This window comes from Nycticebus coucang, chromosome 10, assembly GCF_027406575.1.
Source record: "Nycticebus coucang isolate mNycCou1 chromosome 10, mNycCou1.pri, whole genome shotgun sequence".
NCBI lineage: Eukaryota > Metazoa > Chordata > Mammalia > Primates > Lorisidae > Nycticebus > Nycticebus coucang.
In genome coordinates this window covers 38,007,052-38,021,384 of record NC_069789.1, presented here as the reverse complement: position 1 = coordinate 38,021,384, position 14,333 = coordinate 38,007,052, and the positions used below count along the sequence as shown (strand labels likewise).

Sequence of the window (14,333 nt, the reverse complement as noted above, 5' to 3'; positions counted from 1 at the left end):
CACTGTGGCCACACCCTGGCCTGTGTGCTCATTTTGTTCAGCCTCCACTGGTTACTGCCCATTTCCCACACTTGATTCTCCACCACCACCACCACAACCACCACCCCCATTGCTTCTGTGAGTTAGACAGGACCTTTCCAGCTCATGCCTGCACTGAACAGCCAGAAAGTGGGGAAGAGATTCACAACTAAGCAAAACTGCCCAGCGATCATACAATGTTCCCACAGTCAATTTGCTTTTCCCCTTTTCAAGATGCTATTTCATACCTTCTCTTTCCTCAATCATGCTAATACCTCTTCCAAGATCTTCCATCCCCATCTCCAGCTGATAAACTCATGCCCCATTTCACTGAAAAAGTAAGAGCAAAGAAGACATCCCTAGCCACCTGCTCTCCCTTCCCTCCCATAGAGATGAATGCAGCATCCCTGCTCTTGTCACATCCCTGGTCATATCAAAGCTGACCCCTCACTGCTGCACTGGAGGTCATCCCTCTTCATCCATCCCCGGAACTGCAGCCCTGCAGTCATAACTTCTCTCTCCCACATTATCAATTCACCCTCTCTACAGAGCATTACAGTTTCAATCAGAGCATTACAGTTTCAATCAGCATTATCTCCCTCAACTCACCAGCAACACCCTACTCAGAATCCCCAGCATGGCCCTGTACTAGAAGAGAATGAGCCAGCTGCAGGTAAATGTTATTTGCAATGAAACATTCCCATCCATGGAGAGGCATCACTTTGTACTCATCAGAGTAGACACATATTTTTTTAATGCACATTTGTTTATCTGTCTCATCCATCATGATGCTGCCTGTATATCCATTATTACACTTCATGTATGCCTTAGACACCATTATATGCCACAGAACATTGTTTCTGACCAAAAGGTTCAATTTATAGGAAAATAATTAAGACAATCTGGCTGATGCCATGGAACTTGCTGGCACTATAATATACCCCATCGCCCCAAAACAGCTTCTGGAAGATGCAATGGTCCACTGAATCCTCAGCATGATGCTAGATTGGAAAAAACATTGTGATGCAGAGGTACAGTCCTGCAGGATGCTATACATGCGCTGAGTCAACCACATTTAAATATGCAAGGCAATGAATTAAGGAGCAAAACAGTGGCTTATTCCCAAAGTGGCTGTGTCCAGTAGTGGCTATGTCTGGCACTGGCAGAAATACTGCATATAGCATAGTGACAGTGCCCATATCCTGGACTGCTTGTCTCTGCTGCCAAGCCATTTTAGGTTTCTCCCATCACCCTTCCCTATCAGTTCCATGACATAATATCCTTCCATTATTCTTCAAAACAATTCATTCTCAGCCTAAGTTTCTGTGTGTTGAATGAAGCACTCAGCCATCACTGAAGGTCTGCACGAAGATAATTCAGAAGGCACTCACAATCCCCAAAATGGTAGTTTTCCAGCTTTAAAAAATTTAGCATTTTTTCTCCATGAGGCATCTCATCACAAATGAACAAATGTGAGAAAGAATGAACCCAGCATCTAGCTCTCCAGAGGAGATGACTGTGTTTTTAGAACCCCAAAAGGGAACTTGGGCCCCTTAACTTCCTCACACTGCTTGACCTCTTAGTATGGTCAGTTATAAAAATGATTCATGGGACCAATCCATAGCAGAATAAAGTAGGGGATTTGGATTTACTGTGTTTTCCTTTGGGGATGGGGAATAGATGAACGATGCCACCATTCTGGCTCCTAAATCATTTACTGATTACAAGAAATGCTTACCTTAAAACTGATATTTTAAAAATCATGATGCAAATTGACAAAAGCAAAAAAGAAGTTAACAACAGGCATTCTCTGCACCCCTGTTCCAATGGGAATATTTGTGAAAATGGCCCTTTCTAACACCTACAGTATACTGCTTATTGTGATATCTTTTCATCATGATTATACCCTAAGAGGGCTGCTAGGACAGACAACAGAATCATAAAACTTGTGCATTACGATTTGCACTTCTTTAGAACTTTCTTCACCTCCCCACCACCACCACCAAAAATTACAGATAAAATATCTAAGGAAGAGCTCAGGATCCCAATCATCATTCCCTATTCCTGTGTACTCTTTGCAGGATAAATGGTTTTGATTCTCATTAACACACTTAGAACCAAAGCACAAGGGAATTTAGCAACAGGCATTCCCCGCTCCCCTACCCCATCCCCCACAGGAATATTCATGAAGCCCATCCTGACACCCACAGTACACCACTTACCACAGTATCTTCTATTCATGGCAATGTTTTAAAATGGAGGATTATTATTCAGGTATGGAGAGGCCAATAGACCAGGAGACAACTGACAATGAAAAGGTGATTTATTACTCACAATTCCCAAAAGAAGGGGGCATAACACACCATACCACCTAGGGCCACATGAAGAAGCACCAGGGTGCTTCAGAAGACAGAGAGGATGAGGGAGGAAACTTTATTGTGGTTTCCACAGGAAAGGCAGAGCAGGGCAAGCAGCTTAGAATTGGCTAGTTTGAATCATTTTGGTGGGCTCTGAGGTATAGGAGCTGTCTCTAGTCATCTCATACTTGGCCCTGGGATAATTAGGGCAGAATATTAGGGGAGGTGGTTCAAATTATGGGCTCTGGATTGGTTAGTTCAGTTTGCATATGAAACTCATGATCGTGAGCAAGTCCTATGCTATCTCTAAGAATTAGCAAGCCCTGGGAGGTCAGTCTCCCTCCCAGTAACAAGGCGCCAGTTGCTACAGCATCAAGAACACAGAAGATAAGAAAATACTGTTAATATAATATATAACACTTGCAAGTTCCTGAAGGGTTTTCTGAATCATCTCAGCAAAGACTAAATATCATTCGTCATGATTTTGTCAATAAAACCTATGACTTTTAGGATTCCTTTCATTTCAAATGACAATCCCCCCTCCCCTGTAAAAAAATTAATCTTGCTTAAACAGGAAAAAGAAAAAGGGATGTGTTGGCTCATATATCTCAAAGTCCTGAGGCATAGTTGGCTTCTGGTATATTTGAGCCAAGTGTCAGGCCCAGTTTTTCTGGAGCTATGGCTCTGTGTTTTTCCAGACCCTTTCACTGGATTCACTTCACCATAGAAAGACCACAGGGGCACCAAGTTTACATCTCCTGATATTACCCCTGAATTCTGAGAGAAGAGACAAGGTCATTTCTCCAGAAGTGCTGGCAAATGTTATCTTGATTGCATTGGCTCTGACTGGATTATACCACCATCCTTGAACCAATCTCTGTGGTTGGGAGATAGCAAACTGCCTGCTCACTTAAGCCAATCAGAGTACTGTCCTGGAGCCTACGCTGGAGCCACCCAAATGAAACCCCATGGTTTGGAATGGATAGGGGCATTTTCTCAAAGGAAATGTGGAGAACTGTCACCAGAAGAAGAGGAAATTGAGGACGAATCTTAAACATATGATGTCTACCAAAAAATGCTGCTTTGTATTACAGATTTTTCAACATTAATTATATACATGTGCTGTACTTTGCTTTTTTTATTTAAAAAGGCTCAGAATGTGATGCTTCTGGCAGAAGCCTTATAATTCTACCTTAACCCCCAACCCCTCATAATTAATATGCCACAATCATAACATTTTTAATGTTAAAGATTACCTGTTTAATTTCATCAATAAGTTTTCTTCATTTCAAATACTATCAGTGAAGATTCAAATTATACTCATTCACTTCTTGGCACAAATTTTTTATTATTATTTTAAATAAAAACCAAATGGAATTACCAAATAAGGAACTTTATACCCTAAAGTTTAAGGATTAAACATACCTGTCCTTGGCACTCACTTTCCTCTTAGAAGTGACAACATTGATTGGTTCTCTCGCTCAGTTTCAAGGGGAGACTTAAGGTATTTGTGAAGAGAAACGATGAATAAAAACTCAGACAAATGTCCCACGCCATTCTCCTCAGCAAAAAAGATCCGCTGCCTCAAAACCAGGAGAAACAGCAGGGAATAGTTCTTCAGAGAATGCATATTTAACTGTGCAGTGCAGCACTTCCCCAGCACCTTCTGCCCAGGTTTCTCTGGCCACGGAGAGGAAGAAGTCTGGCCTTCATCAATGCTGGGAATTGGCGTGGGGGCCAGACCACACTAGCATAAAGAAAAAGTGATTTTTAAAATATTAATATATGGAGTTACTAAATTAATACTAAAAATTAAGTTTAACACATTAACAATGAATGTTATTGGTATAGAGCAGTGGTTCTTAAACTTTAGCCTGCTTGAGCACAACCCAGATAACTTTTTAAACCAGACTGCTGAGCTCCGCCCTAAGAGTTGCTGATTGGGGCCAGGCCTGAGAATTTGCATTGCTAAAAATTCTCAGGTGCCCTTCACTGATGTTTGTGTTCAGGAGACCACAGATGGAGAGTCATTTGTATATGTTATGTGTTTTATTTTACTGGTGGCTGATCTCTGTAGGACAAGGTTCTAAAATGCTTTAAAGTTGGGAAAAGAGCAGCACTGTATAGTTTTGGGTTGCAATCAACAAAGTTAAGATTTTGAAGCTGGGTGGTGATCTGGAATCCATAAATAGCAAGCATATCAATTATATCAATGAGAAAGAAAATGAATCCATAAATAGCAAGCATATCAATTATATCAATGAGAGAGAAAATGAATTTGATAAAAATTGTAAGACATTCTTCTTGGTTTTGGCCCTGAAACTCTTAGGACTATTGTTTTTGTTTTTGTTTTTGTTTTTGTTTTTGTCTGTTTGTTTGTTTTTTGTTTAGCAGGACTGGCCTGGGTTCAAATCCGCCACCCCAGTGCACAGGGCCAGCTCTCTAACCATTGAGCTACAGGTACCCAGCCTCTAGGACTATTTTATATTCTGCAACTGCCTGGCTCATTACAGTGACCAACAGGTCTTCAAATGCCATCATTTTAAAAGATAGTGTTATTAGAAAAGTCCACAATTCATTCTTGCAATGAATCCCCCATTTTGCTGAACTTGTGCTTTGTGAAAAGTAATTCTCCTCCCCTCTGAGCATCACATTGTTTCCAGTTGGGAAAGGCTCCAAGGAACAGGGCAACAAATTTCACCAGCTGTGGGGGGTTGGGGGGGGAGTCAATCTGTTTTTGTGCACACATATGGTTTCTATAATCATTCTTTTTAAAAACTGAGTTTGACCTAGCTCTGTAATAGAGACAGCCTGACTAAGGATGATAGGCCCAGAGAACCCACTTCTGTCCCCGGGCAGGGAAGCACCTGCCCTCAATTTGTGGCCCTGGATGGGGACCTGGGCTATATGAGGTGATTTTTACACTCCTCCACTTTGCCAACTGACCTCTCCCAAGCTGCTTTTCCCACACACCAACCAACCTCATATGTTTTCAAACTGAGTGGTGATCTGGAATCCATAAATCACTAACATCTCAAGAAAAATTACCTCCCTAAAATAGAAGCCAGAAACATATACCCACCACAGCCAGAGTCCCAGAGGCCTGTGGTTTCTCCCTCTGAGACAACATGGTGGCCACTGGAAACGCCACAGCCCCCAGGCCACCACACATCAGCAACTGACATACAAATCTCACAAAAACCAATTCAGAAAGGTGGAATATACTTCTTTTTTTTTTTTTTTGGACTGTTGCCCATGCTACAGTGCCATGGTGTCAGCCTCACTTACAGCAACCTCAAACTCCTGAGTTCAAGCAATCCTCCTGTGTCAGCCTCCTGAGTAGCTGGGACTACAGGTACACGCCATCATGCTGGCTAAGTTTTTCTATTTTTAGTAGAGACTGGGTCTCCCTACTCTTGCTTAGGCTGGTCTGGAACTCCTGACCTCAAACAGTCTTCCTGCCTCCACCTCCCAGAGTGCTAAGATTACACACCTGAGCCACTACACCCAGGCAGGGGTTGAACATACTTATGCCCTTTTGTGTGCCATCTCCCTAAGCCTATTGAGTCCAGGGCAGAGACTAAGGAAAGAAAATCTTCATACACTTGAGAGAAGGTAGGTTAAAACCCCGGGCAGGCTTATGACAGTTCCCTCTTCTGTGGCCCTGTCTCACTGCAACATGAAAATCTCTACACTTTTGGCCTCCAGGAGGCTGGTGGAGAAGATCAGAAACATCCAATAATAAGGATAGGAATGCTTGGCAGAGGTGACTTGTTTATTTTATTTTTAATTGGCAAATAATAATTGCATATATTTATGAGGTACAATGTGATCTGTTGATAAATGTTTGCAATGGGAATGATTAAATCAGGCTAATTAAGAAATCCATCACCTCCACATACTTATCATTTTCTATGGTGAAGACATTTAAAATCTATTCTTTCTTTAGCAATTTTAAAATATACAATACATTATTATTTATGACAGTCATGATTCTATGCTTTAGATCACTGAAGCTTATTCCTCCTGTCTAACCAAAACTCTCTACCCTTTGACCAACATCTCCCCTTTTCCTACCCACCTCCCTACCCCAGTCTCTGGTAACCACCATTCCATCAACTTTTTTAAGTTCCACACAGTAGTGTGACCATGCAGTGTTTGTCTCTCTGTGCTTGGCTTATTTCACTTTACATAGCATCCTCCAGGTTCATCCATGTTTTCACAAATGACAAGTGTCTTATCTACCTCTAATGGCCTCTCATATTTCTCACCCTTCTTTCTACCCACCCCACCAAAATGCTCTTTCCTCCAGATCTGTGCATGACAGGCTGCTTCTCATCAGGAATGTGGCTTACCCTTCCACAGAGGCCACATCACACACACACACACACACACACACACACACACACACACACACACCCTTCACCCAGTTCACTTCCTTCTTAGCACTGTCCCTACTCAAAAGCTTTGAGGCCCAGAAAGGCAGAGACCTTACCTATCACATGCACCACAGTACCCAAGAACTGGCATATAATGTTGGATAAATATTTGCTGGATAAATGAGGCAATCCACCACTTTGGGACACTGTTTCAGTTTCTCTTAAAGAATTGGAAAATTTGGCAATATTGGGCCTGCATTCTCATGGGGCTAAAATTGGATGGTGCTAAATAGTAGCTATACCATTTATGAGATAGTTAATATAGCTTTGTTTAATTTGGGATCAACCCAGTCAACTTTGGCCATGTGTGGATCTTCCTGACATTTGTTTGCTATCCTTCAGCATTTTGTCTCCCTTACTTCTACCCTATCTACACTATCCTAGTGCAGTGCTTGGCACTTAAAGGTGTTTTAATAAGTGAGCACATTGGGTGTTGACTTTTTCTGTTCAGTGCACTTCTTTTTCTTTTTTATTGTTGTTGGGGAATCATTGAGGGTACAATGAGCCAGGTTACACTGCTTGGGTTTGCTGGGTGAAGTCCCTCTATTAATAGTGTCCCACCCCCCAATGAATCCCTAACAATAAATAATAATAATAATAATAAATTAGAAATTCAAAAATTAAAAAAAAAAAATGGAGACTTTACATTCTTCGTATTAACCTGGATGGAAGTGGAAGACATTATTCTTAGTAAAGCATCACAAGAATGGAGAAGCATGAATCCTATGTACTCAATTTTGATATGAGGACAATTAATGACAATTAAGGTTATGGGGGGGAGCAGAAAGAGGGACGGAGGGAGTGGGGTGGGGCCTTGGTGTGTGTCACACTTTATGGGGGCAAGACATGATTGCAAGAGGGACTTTACCTAACAATTGCAATCAGTGTAACCTGGCTTATTGTACCCTCAATGAAACCCCAACAATAAAAAAAAAATAGTGTCCCACCCCCAAGAGGTGTATCATGCACCATGGCCCCCACACCCCACTCTCACCTTCCCTCTCTCCCCTCCCTCATTCCCCCCCACCATGTACTAGCATAAATTGTCCTCATATTAGAACTGAGTGCATTAGATTCTTGCTTCTCCATTCTTGTGATGCTTTACCAAAATGAACGTATTTCAACTGCATCCAAATCAATAAAAAAGATATATAGTCGCCATCCTTTTTAGTGGCTGCATAGTATTCCATGGTATACATATACCACAGCTTGTTAATCCATTCCTGGATTGGTGGGCATTTAGGTTGTTTCCACAATTTGGCAACTGTAAATTGAGCTGCAAGAAACAGTCTAGTGCAAATGTCCTTATGATAAAATGATTTTTTTTTTCCTTCTGGATAGATGCCCATTAATGGATAAAAAATCTAAATCTAAGGCATGAATCAATAAAAGTCCTCAAAGAAAGTGTGGGGAAATGCTTGAAGATATTGGCCTCAGGAAAGACTTTATGAAGAAGACTCCAGTGGCAATTGCAACAACAAAAAATAAACAAACGGGACTTAATTAAACTGAGTATCTTCTGTATAGCTAAGGAGACAACAACCAAAGAAAATAGACAACCGGCCCAGGAGCGGAAAGCTGGGCCCCGCCGGCCGAGGGAAAGGTGAGGGACGGTCGCGGGTCCTGCCAGACAATGCTGAGCGGAGCATGCCGCAGGTTCACCTGGGCCCTGCTGGGGACACACGCACAGACGTCTGTGGTCGCGCGTAGGTGCTTGCACGCGTCGGGGTCGCGGCCCTCGGCAGACTGAGGGAAAAGGCAGGGGAGCCGCCTTGCGGCTTCGACCCGGCGCTGCTGGACTTCCTGGTGTGCCCACTCTCCAAGAAGCCCCTCAGACATGAAGCATCAACAAATGAATTGATAAATGAAGAGCTAGGAATAGCCTATCCAATCATTGACGGAATTCCTAATATGATACCACAGGCAGCTAGGATGACACATCAAACTAAGAAGCAAGAAGAAATGGAACAACACCAGGTTCTAATTTTTTTAAAAGCACCACAACAACTAAATTTTCTTAGTACCATATACCTTTTAAAGCAGAGTGGAGGGTAATAAGTGGAGGAGAAGAATGTTTCTGTCTCTTCCTACGTTGACTGTTCTTATTCCACTGGTCTCTTTAGCAGGACTATTCTACTCAGCCTCTGTGGAAGAAAACTTCCCCCATGGCTGCACTAGCACAGCCAGTCTTTGCTTTTACAGTCTGCTCCTGCCCATCACCACACCAGTGTATGTGTTCTTCCATCTTTGGACTTGGATGGGTATTAAACTCTTCTGGCATAATTGATGGAACCTGAGCCAAGATAGTACCTATCTTTGAAAGTTCAACTGAGTGGAAATACTGGAGACCCATTTAGTTTTCAGGACAGATGGTTTTGCCTTGCTTATGTCAGGCTTAGGACGATGGGAGGCTTAAGCTGCACAAGCTTCTTTTATTATACCCTTGTTCTGCCTTTGTTTTCTGAAGGTTCTGACTTAATAATTGCTGTAGCAGGAGAAACATTTTAGCAGTATCTTGTTGGACATTAACACATCTGATGACTAATTCTTATTCATCTATTTAGTCATTTGAAATTTTGTTTGAATAGCTTCAAGGTATTAGGTAAAGTCACCAGTAGAGAACACTGAAATAATTCCAAAGGAGCTATGTTGGAATGGTTGTAGAGAAATGCATTTGCACTGTTGTGTTATAAAACCATAAAGAAAATAGACAACCACCAGAATGGGAAAAAATATTTGCATATTATGAATCGGACAAAAGCTTCATAACAAGAACTACAGAGAACCGAAATTAAGCAACAACAAAAAAAAGCCAACAATCCCTTATATCAATGGGCAAGCGAGATGAATACAACCTTCTCTACAAAAGACAGATGAATAGCTAACAAACATATGTAAAAATTCTCATTGTCCCTAACTACCAGAGAAATGTAAATCAAAACTTTCCTTAAAAAAAAAAAACTATCCTGAGATATCTCCTAACCACAGTAAGAACGGCCCACATCACAAAGACTCAAAGCTGCATATGCTGGCATGGTTCTCAACCTGTGGGTCATAACCCACAGAGACGGTATTAAAGGACTGCGGTGTTAGGAAGGTTGAGAACCACTGTAAGAGAAGGGAACACTTTTACACTGCTGGTAGAACTGCAAAATAATACAACCCCTTTGAAAGGAAATACAGAGAATCCTCAAAGAACTCAAACTAGACCTCCAATTTGATCCTGCAATTCCATTACTGGGTATCTACTCAGAAAAAAAATCACTGCACTTTTTCTATGAGAAAACAAAAGTAGTAAAAAGAGATGATTTCAAAACAACAAATATAGCAATATTATGTTAGCCCTGCAAAATTCTTTGGTTGAAGAAAAGCTGTGATGAAAACAACCTCCCTAAGCCAAAAGACTCCTTCAAACACATTTCTTCTGACCCTTGCCTTAAATACCATTTTGCCATCACCTAAGGATTTAAAGGGGATAAAAATGGTAAGAAGGAAGGTTGACTTCAGATGTCTCTTCATAGAGAATGTGCCTGGGGTAAGGTCTCTCATAACTTTCCCCATATGCATTCTCAGCATGACGTTCTCAAAATCTAGGGCCAAAATTCCATTCAATTGAGACAAAGTCAACAAGTATATGGCATCATGTGATTTAGCCAACTTAGCTCAGGTTTAAAGCATTAAACAAATTCTTGCAGGAATTTCCTATGTTACTTCTTTCCCACTCCATGAGTTCTTCCCCAGGCTGCAAATTAGGATTGTCACAATTCATCTCACCCACTGTCTCTCTCACCAACCTGACTAAACACACAGACCTATAATTTTTATGGAGAGTCTTTTGATGCTTTTTCTTACATCATATTCAGTTTTGGTTTTTCCTTAAGTAATTTGGAGAGGAAAAGGTTAAAATGAAAATGAAGGACTCTCAGTGTGTTTTAGTAACCCATACTTTTCCACTAAGGGGTGGTCCTCGCTCCTTAGCAATCCTGTGGACAAGTAACAGACCCTCTATCCCCTGGATGACATCTGCCTATCTCCCAATCTTGCTCATACAAGAATTAGAGCCAATAAACTGGACTTCAGCTCATGACTTTACCATCTCCACACATCTGGTTTCTATTTGGAGTTGGCTAGTGAATTCATTGGTTGTTGGTTGAAAGAGTTTTGTTTTCATTCACAGCTTTCCAGAAAATTGTTTGGAGTTAAACTCAATTGAGATTCTTTTCCAGTGTTCTCTTCTGACCATTTTCTCTGGATGAGATAAAAGAAATCACAGTGTAGTGTTTAAGAAAATAAAACTCAGAAGTGACTGATGAGGGGAAGGCTAGGAGTCCCTACCACCTCCCCCCAAAGAGCATCAGAAAGATCTTACCAAATAAAGGGAGGTCATTCCGACAGTCCCTGACCCCTGTAGAATTGGGTCCTCCTCCCCCTCACATCATCTTCATCTCCCTGCCAGTCCTGGGTGGCACACTATACTGGGGGAACAGTTTTTGCCTAGCATGCCTCTTCCTTCAACTCTATCCTATTTCTCATAGCATGTTCCCCTGGGCGTGTCTTTCTTTCTGTGATCTTGAACTTTGAAAACTAAAGGAGCCTTTCCTTTAATGCTAGCAGTGCTGTTCTCTCTCAGATACAGACATACACTCAGGGCACAGATTTCAGACACATGTGCACATCCACACCAGTACACATAGCAAAGATTTACTGCTCTGGAAATGTTGCCTCTTTTACAGATTTATTCTTTGAAAAGTGAGAGATTCTCCCCCTGGGATGGATCTGGAGGGATTTTCTGTGGTGGGGGAGGGAAAGGCTACATACTCAGGCAGCCCACCCAGGCTCCAGGCATCTGGCAAATGGGGGGCAGAGGCAGGGAAGGGGTTAGCAAAAGGGGGAAGACCAAACATAAATCACAAAGATTGGTGACTGGATATGCCACTTGTCCTTGGAGAGAGCTAAGGCTTTAGAGCCATTACAAAAATTCAGATGCTTCAGGGGATTTATAACACAACATCTTGGCCATCTGCAAGAAGATTAACACCTAGGTAGGAAGGCTCCCATTTCAAGAAGCAGAAGCAACTAGTCCCAGCTACTTGGGAGGCTGAGGCAAGAGAATCACCTAAGCCCAAGAGCTGGAGATTGTTATGAGCTGTGACGCCGCGGCACTCTACCAAGGGCAACAAAGTGAGACTCTGTCTCTTAAAAAAAAAAAAAGCAGAAACTACAGAGCAGTGAATCTCAAACTGGGGCTAATGACTTAATGAGTGAGCTGGGGAGCTTGACTAAACCATATATGCCCACCCCTGAGATCCTAAGAGACTTATCAGAATCATCCATGTAAGTCTGCATAGCTTTAAAAGTTCCCAATAATTGTATTCTTATCATTTTCATTCCCCATACAGATTTTAATGCCAAACCCAGGCTCACACACACAGGTCATAAAGGATGAGACCTGGCTCTGAAATGTGCATTTCCAGGTTGGTATGCAACTCCAGCTTTCTGGGCAAGGAAACATTGAAGGAGGACTGCCCAGAGATCTCTGTAGACATCTGGGAAAGAGAGCAATATTTTAGCACAACCCAAAGAGCTCTAAATCTTCTTGGTACTTACAACTGCAGCCTCTAAAGTTGTCAAAAAGTAAATGCAATCCTGGAGCGCATGGCTAAAGAGTTTAGTGTCCACCCAAGAAGGCAGAGCAGCTCTGCTGCCCTGGGCCCTGCTGGGCTATCTGGGGATAGAAGCTTGACCAACTCAGGGACTACTTTGTAGGAGAGATATGGTAAAGAATTGGAACTCACCCAGAGGAGAACAGTAAGTATGCTAAAGGCACTGGAGGGCTGTCACGTGAGCAGAAGGAAGAGGGATCATCAACAAGGTAAAGAGAAGACTGAGAGGGGCAGCACAGCAGTTTCCAGAGCTCTGAAGGACTGTGCAGGGAAAGAGGTTGTGCTATTCAGATACAAGCAGAAAAATCTGGGGGAAAGAAAGGTCAAGGACTGTGAGAGGCACTTTACAAATGTCCCCATCAGTCCTCAGCACAACCTGGTGACATAAGTGCTATAATACCTATTTTTCACAAGGGAAAACTGAGGCTTAAAAACAAATTATTTATCCAAGGCAGCCAGTCTCTAAGGGATGAGAATTGGATTCCAGTCTACATTTATGTGATTCACAGTGTTCCCCATTACTCTGTAAAAGAAAACTGGCCCTGGAAGTCAAAGTGAGAAGAAAGATGATGGCGATTTAACATGGGAAAGAACTGTGGTGGGTGCTCTTGGTGTCTCACCTCAGCTTCTTTCCTCAAATCCTTTCCTGGTGCTAGATATATCTCCTCAGCTGCTAAGCTGGGAGTGTTGACACATATAAAATTTGATCCTGCCTCATTCTTGGGAGAATACCCAACAAAAGATTATCCCCCTGTGCCAATCCAAACACCCCTACACTGCAGACCTTAGCCAATGAATGACCAACAGGCAGCAGTAGGATTGGCTTTGTGGGGTACATTGTAATCCAGAGCTCCCAGTGAGATCAGACAGCAGGTAGCAGCCAACAGAGATCCCATTATTACACAGTATGCACCCCTACCCTATTCATTCCCTTGAGTACACTCCCCTACTTGCAGAAGAATCACCATCTTGGGATCTGCTTCTGTGGAAACTCTAAAGTGCCTAAAAGATGTAAGTTTCAAGGAAGAATGAAAAGTAGAGATGAGAGATGAATAGCAAGAAAGGAAAGCTGAGAAGGGGGGGACTCAGGTTCCTGAAATATTCTTGCCCTTCAGAGATATAATCCCAAGGATACCTCCGAGAGTAGGTGGCTGAATGAGCTTCCTTGGGCCCAGCATTGATGAGGTGACTTATGGCCACAACACAACTTTACTTCCAGGTACTGCTTCTATTCAGCATTCAGAGAAAGTTCCAATCCAGGGGCTGAAAAAAGACAAAAATTTAAAAAGGAATACAATCAAGGAGAACCATTTCTTGTGACTATAAATACCAAAAAGTAATAGTCCTTCTTTTCCATTTTTCCTCTTACACATGATCAAAAGAATTGCCACTAAGCCAAACTCTATGTACATAATTGTCCACAGCAGGAATGTGGAATGGGCTCATGGTGGACATGGACATGTGTTTCACCAATCCACCTTTGCTGAAGGATGCTTTGGTCCAGCTGCTGGAATGATGTCAGCAGGAAGTCTTCCATGGCCAACCTTCAGACTGCCTCAGCTATAGGGAACCATCCACCTAACACCAAGCATCTGTCTACATGGCTCACACCCAGTGACTGGTCAACACAGGGGTATAAAGGCCATCTCATCCCAACGTGGGACAGCCCTTGTGAACCCCATTTCCTCGTGTCCATTCCTGTATGAAATCCCCTTTCCTTGGGTAAATGCTGGAGCTAGTTACTCGTTCTTAATAAAAGAATGTGGCAAAAGTAATGGGATGCCATTTCCATGACTGACTTACAAAAAAAAAGGAGTCGCATCTTGCTTGATCTCATTCTCTTTTTTGCTGACATT

At 42.3% G+C, this 14,333-nt stretch overlaps 1 protein-coding gene and 1 pseudogene across 2 annotated transcripts; both read left to right on the top strand.

Annotated features, from left to right (window-relative positions):
- The first annotated feature begins 8,396 nt into the window (after positions 1-8,396).
- Positions 8,397-9,114, top strand: LOC128597053 (protein preY, mitochondrial-like; annotated as a pseudogene). Its single transcript, XR_008383198.1, has one exon. The product of XR_008383198.1 is annotated as a protein preY, mitochondrial-like (transcript).
- LOC128597054 (phosphatidylinositol N-acetylglucosaminyltransferase subunit Y-like) lies at positions 8,886-9,113 on the top strand. Its single transcript, XM_053607047.1, has one exon. It carries the CDS (start codon positions 8,886-8,888, stop codon positions 9,099-9,101), a length of 216 nt encoding a protein of 71 aa, XP_053463022.1. The 3' UTR covers positions 9,102-9,113.
- Positions 9,115-14,333: the final 5,219 nt, after the last annotated feature.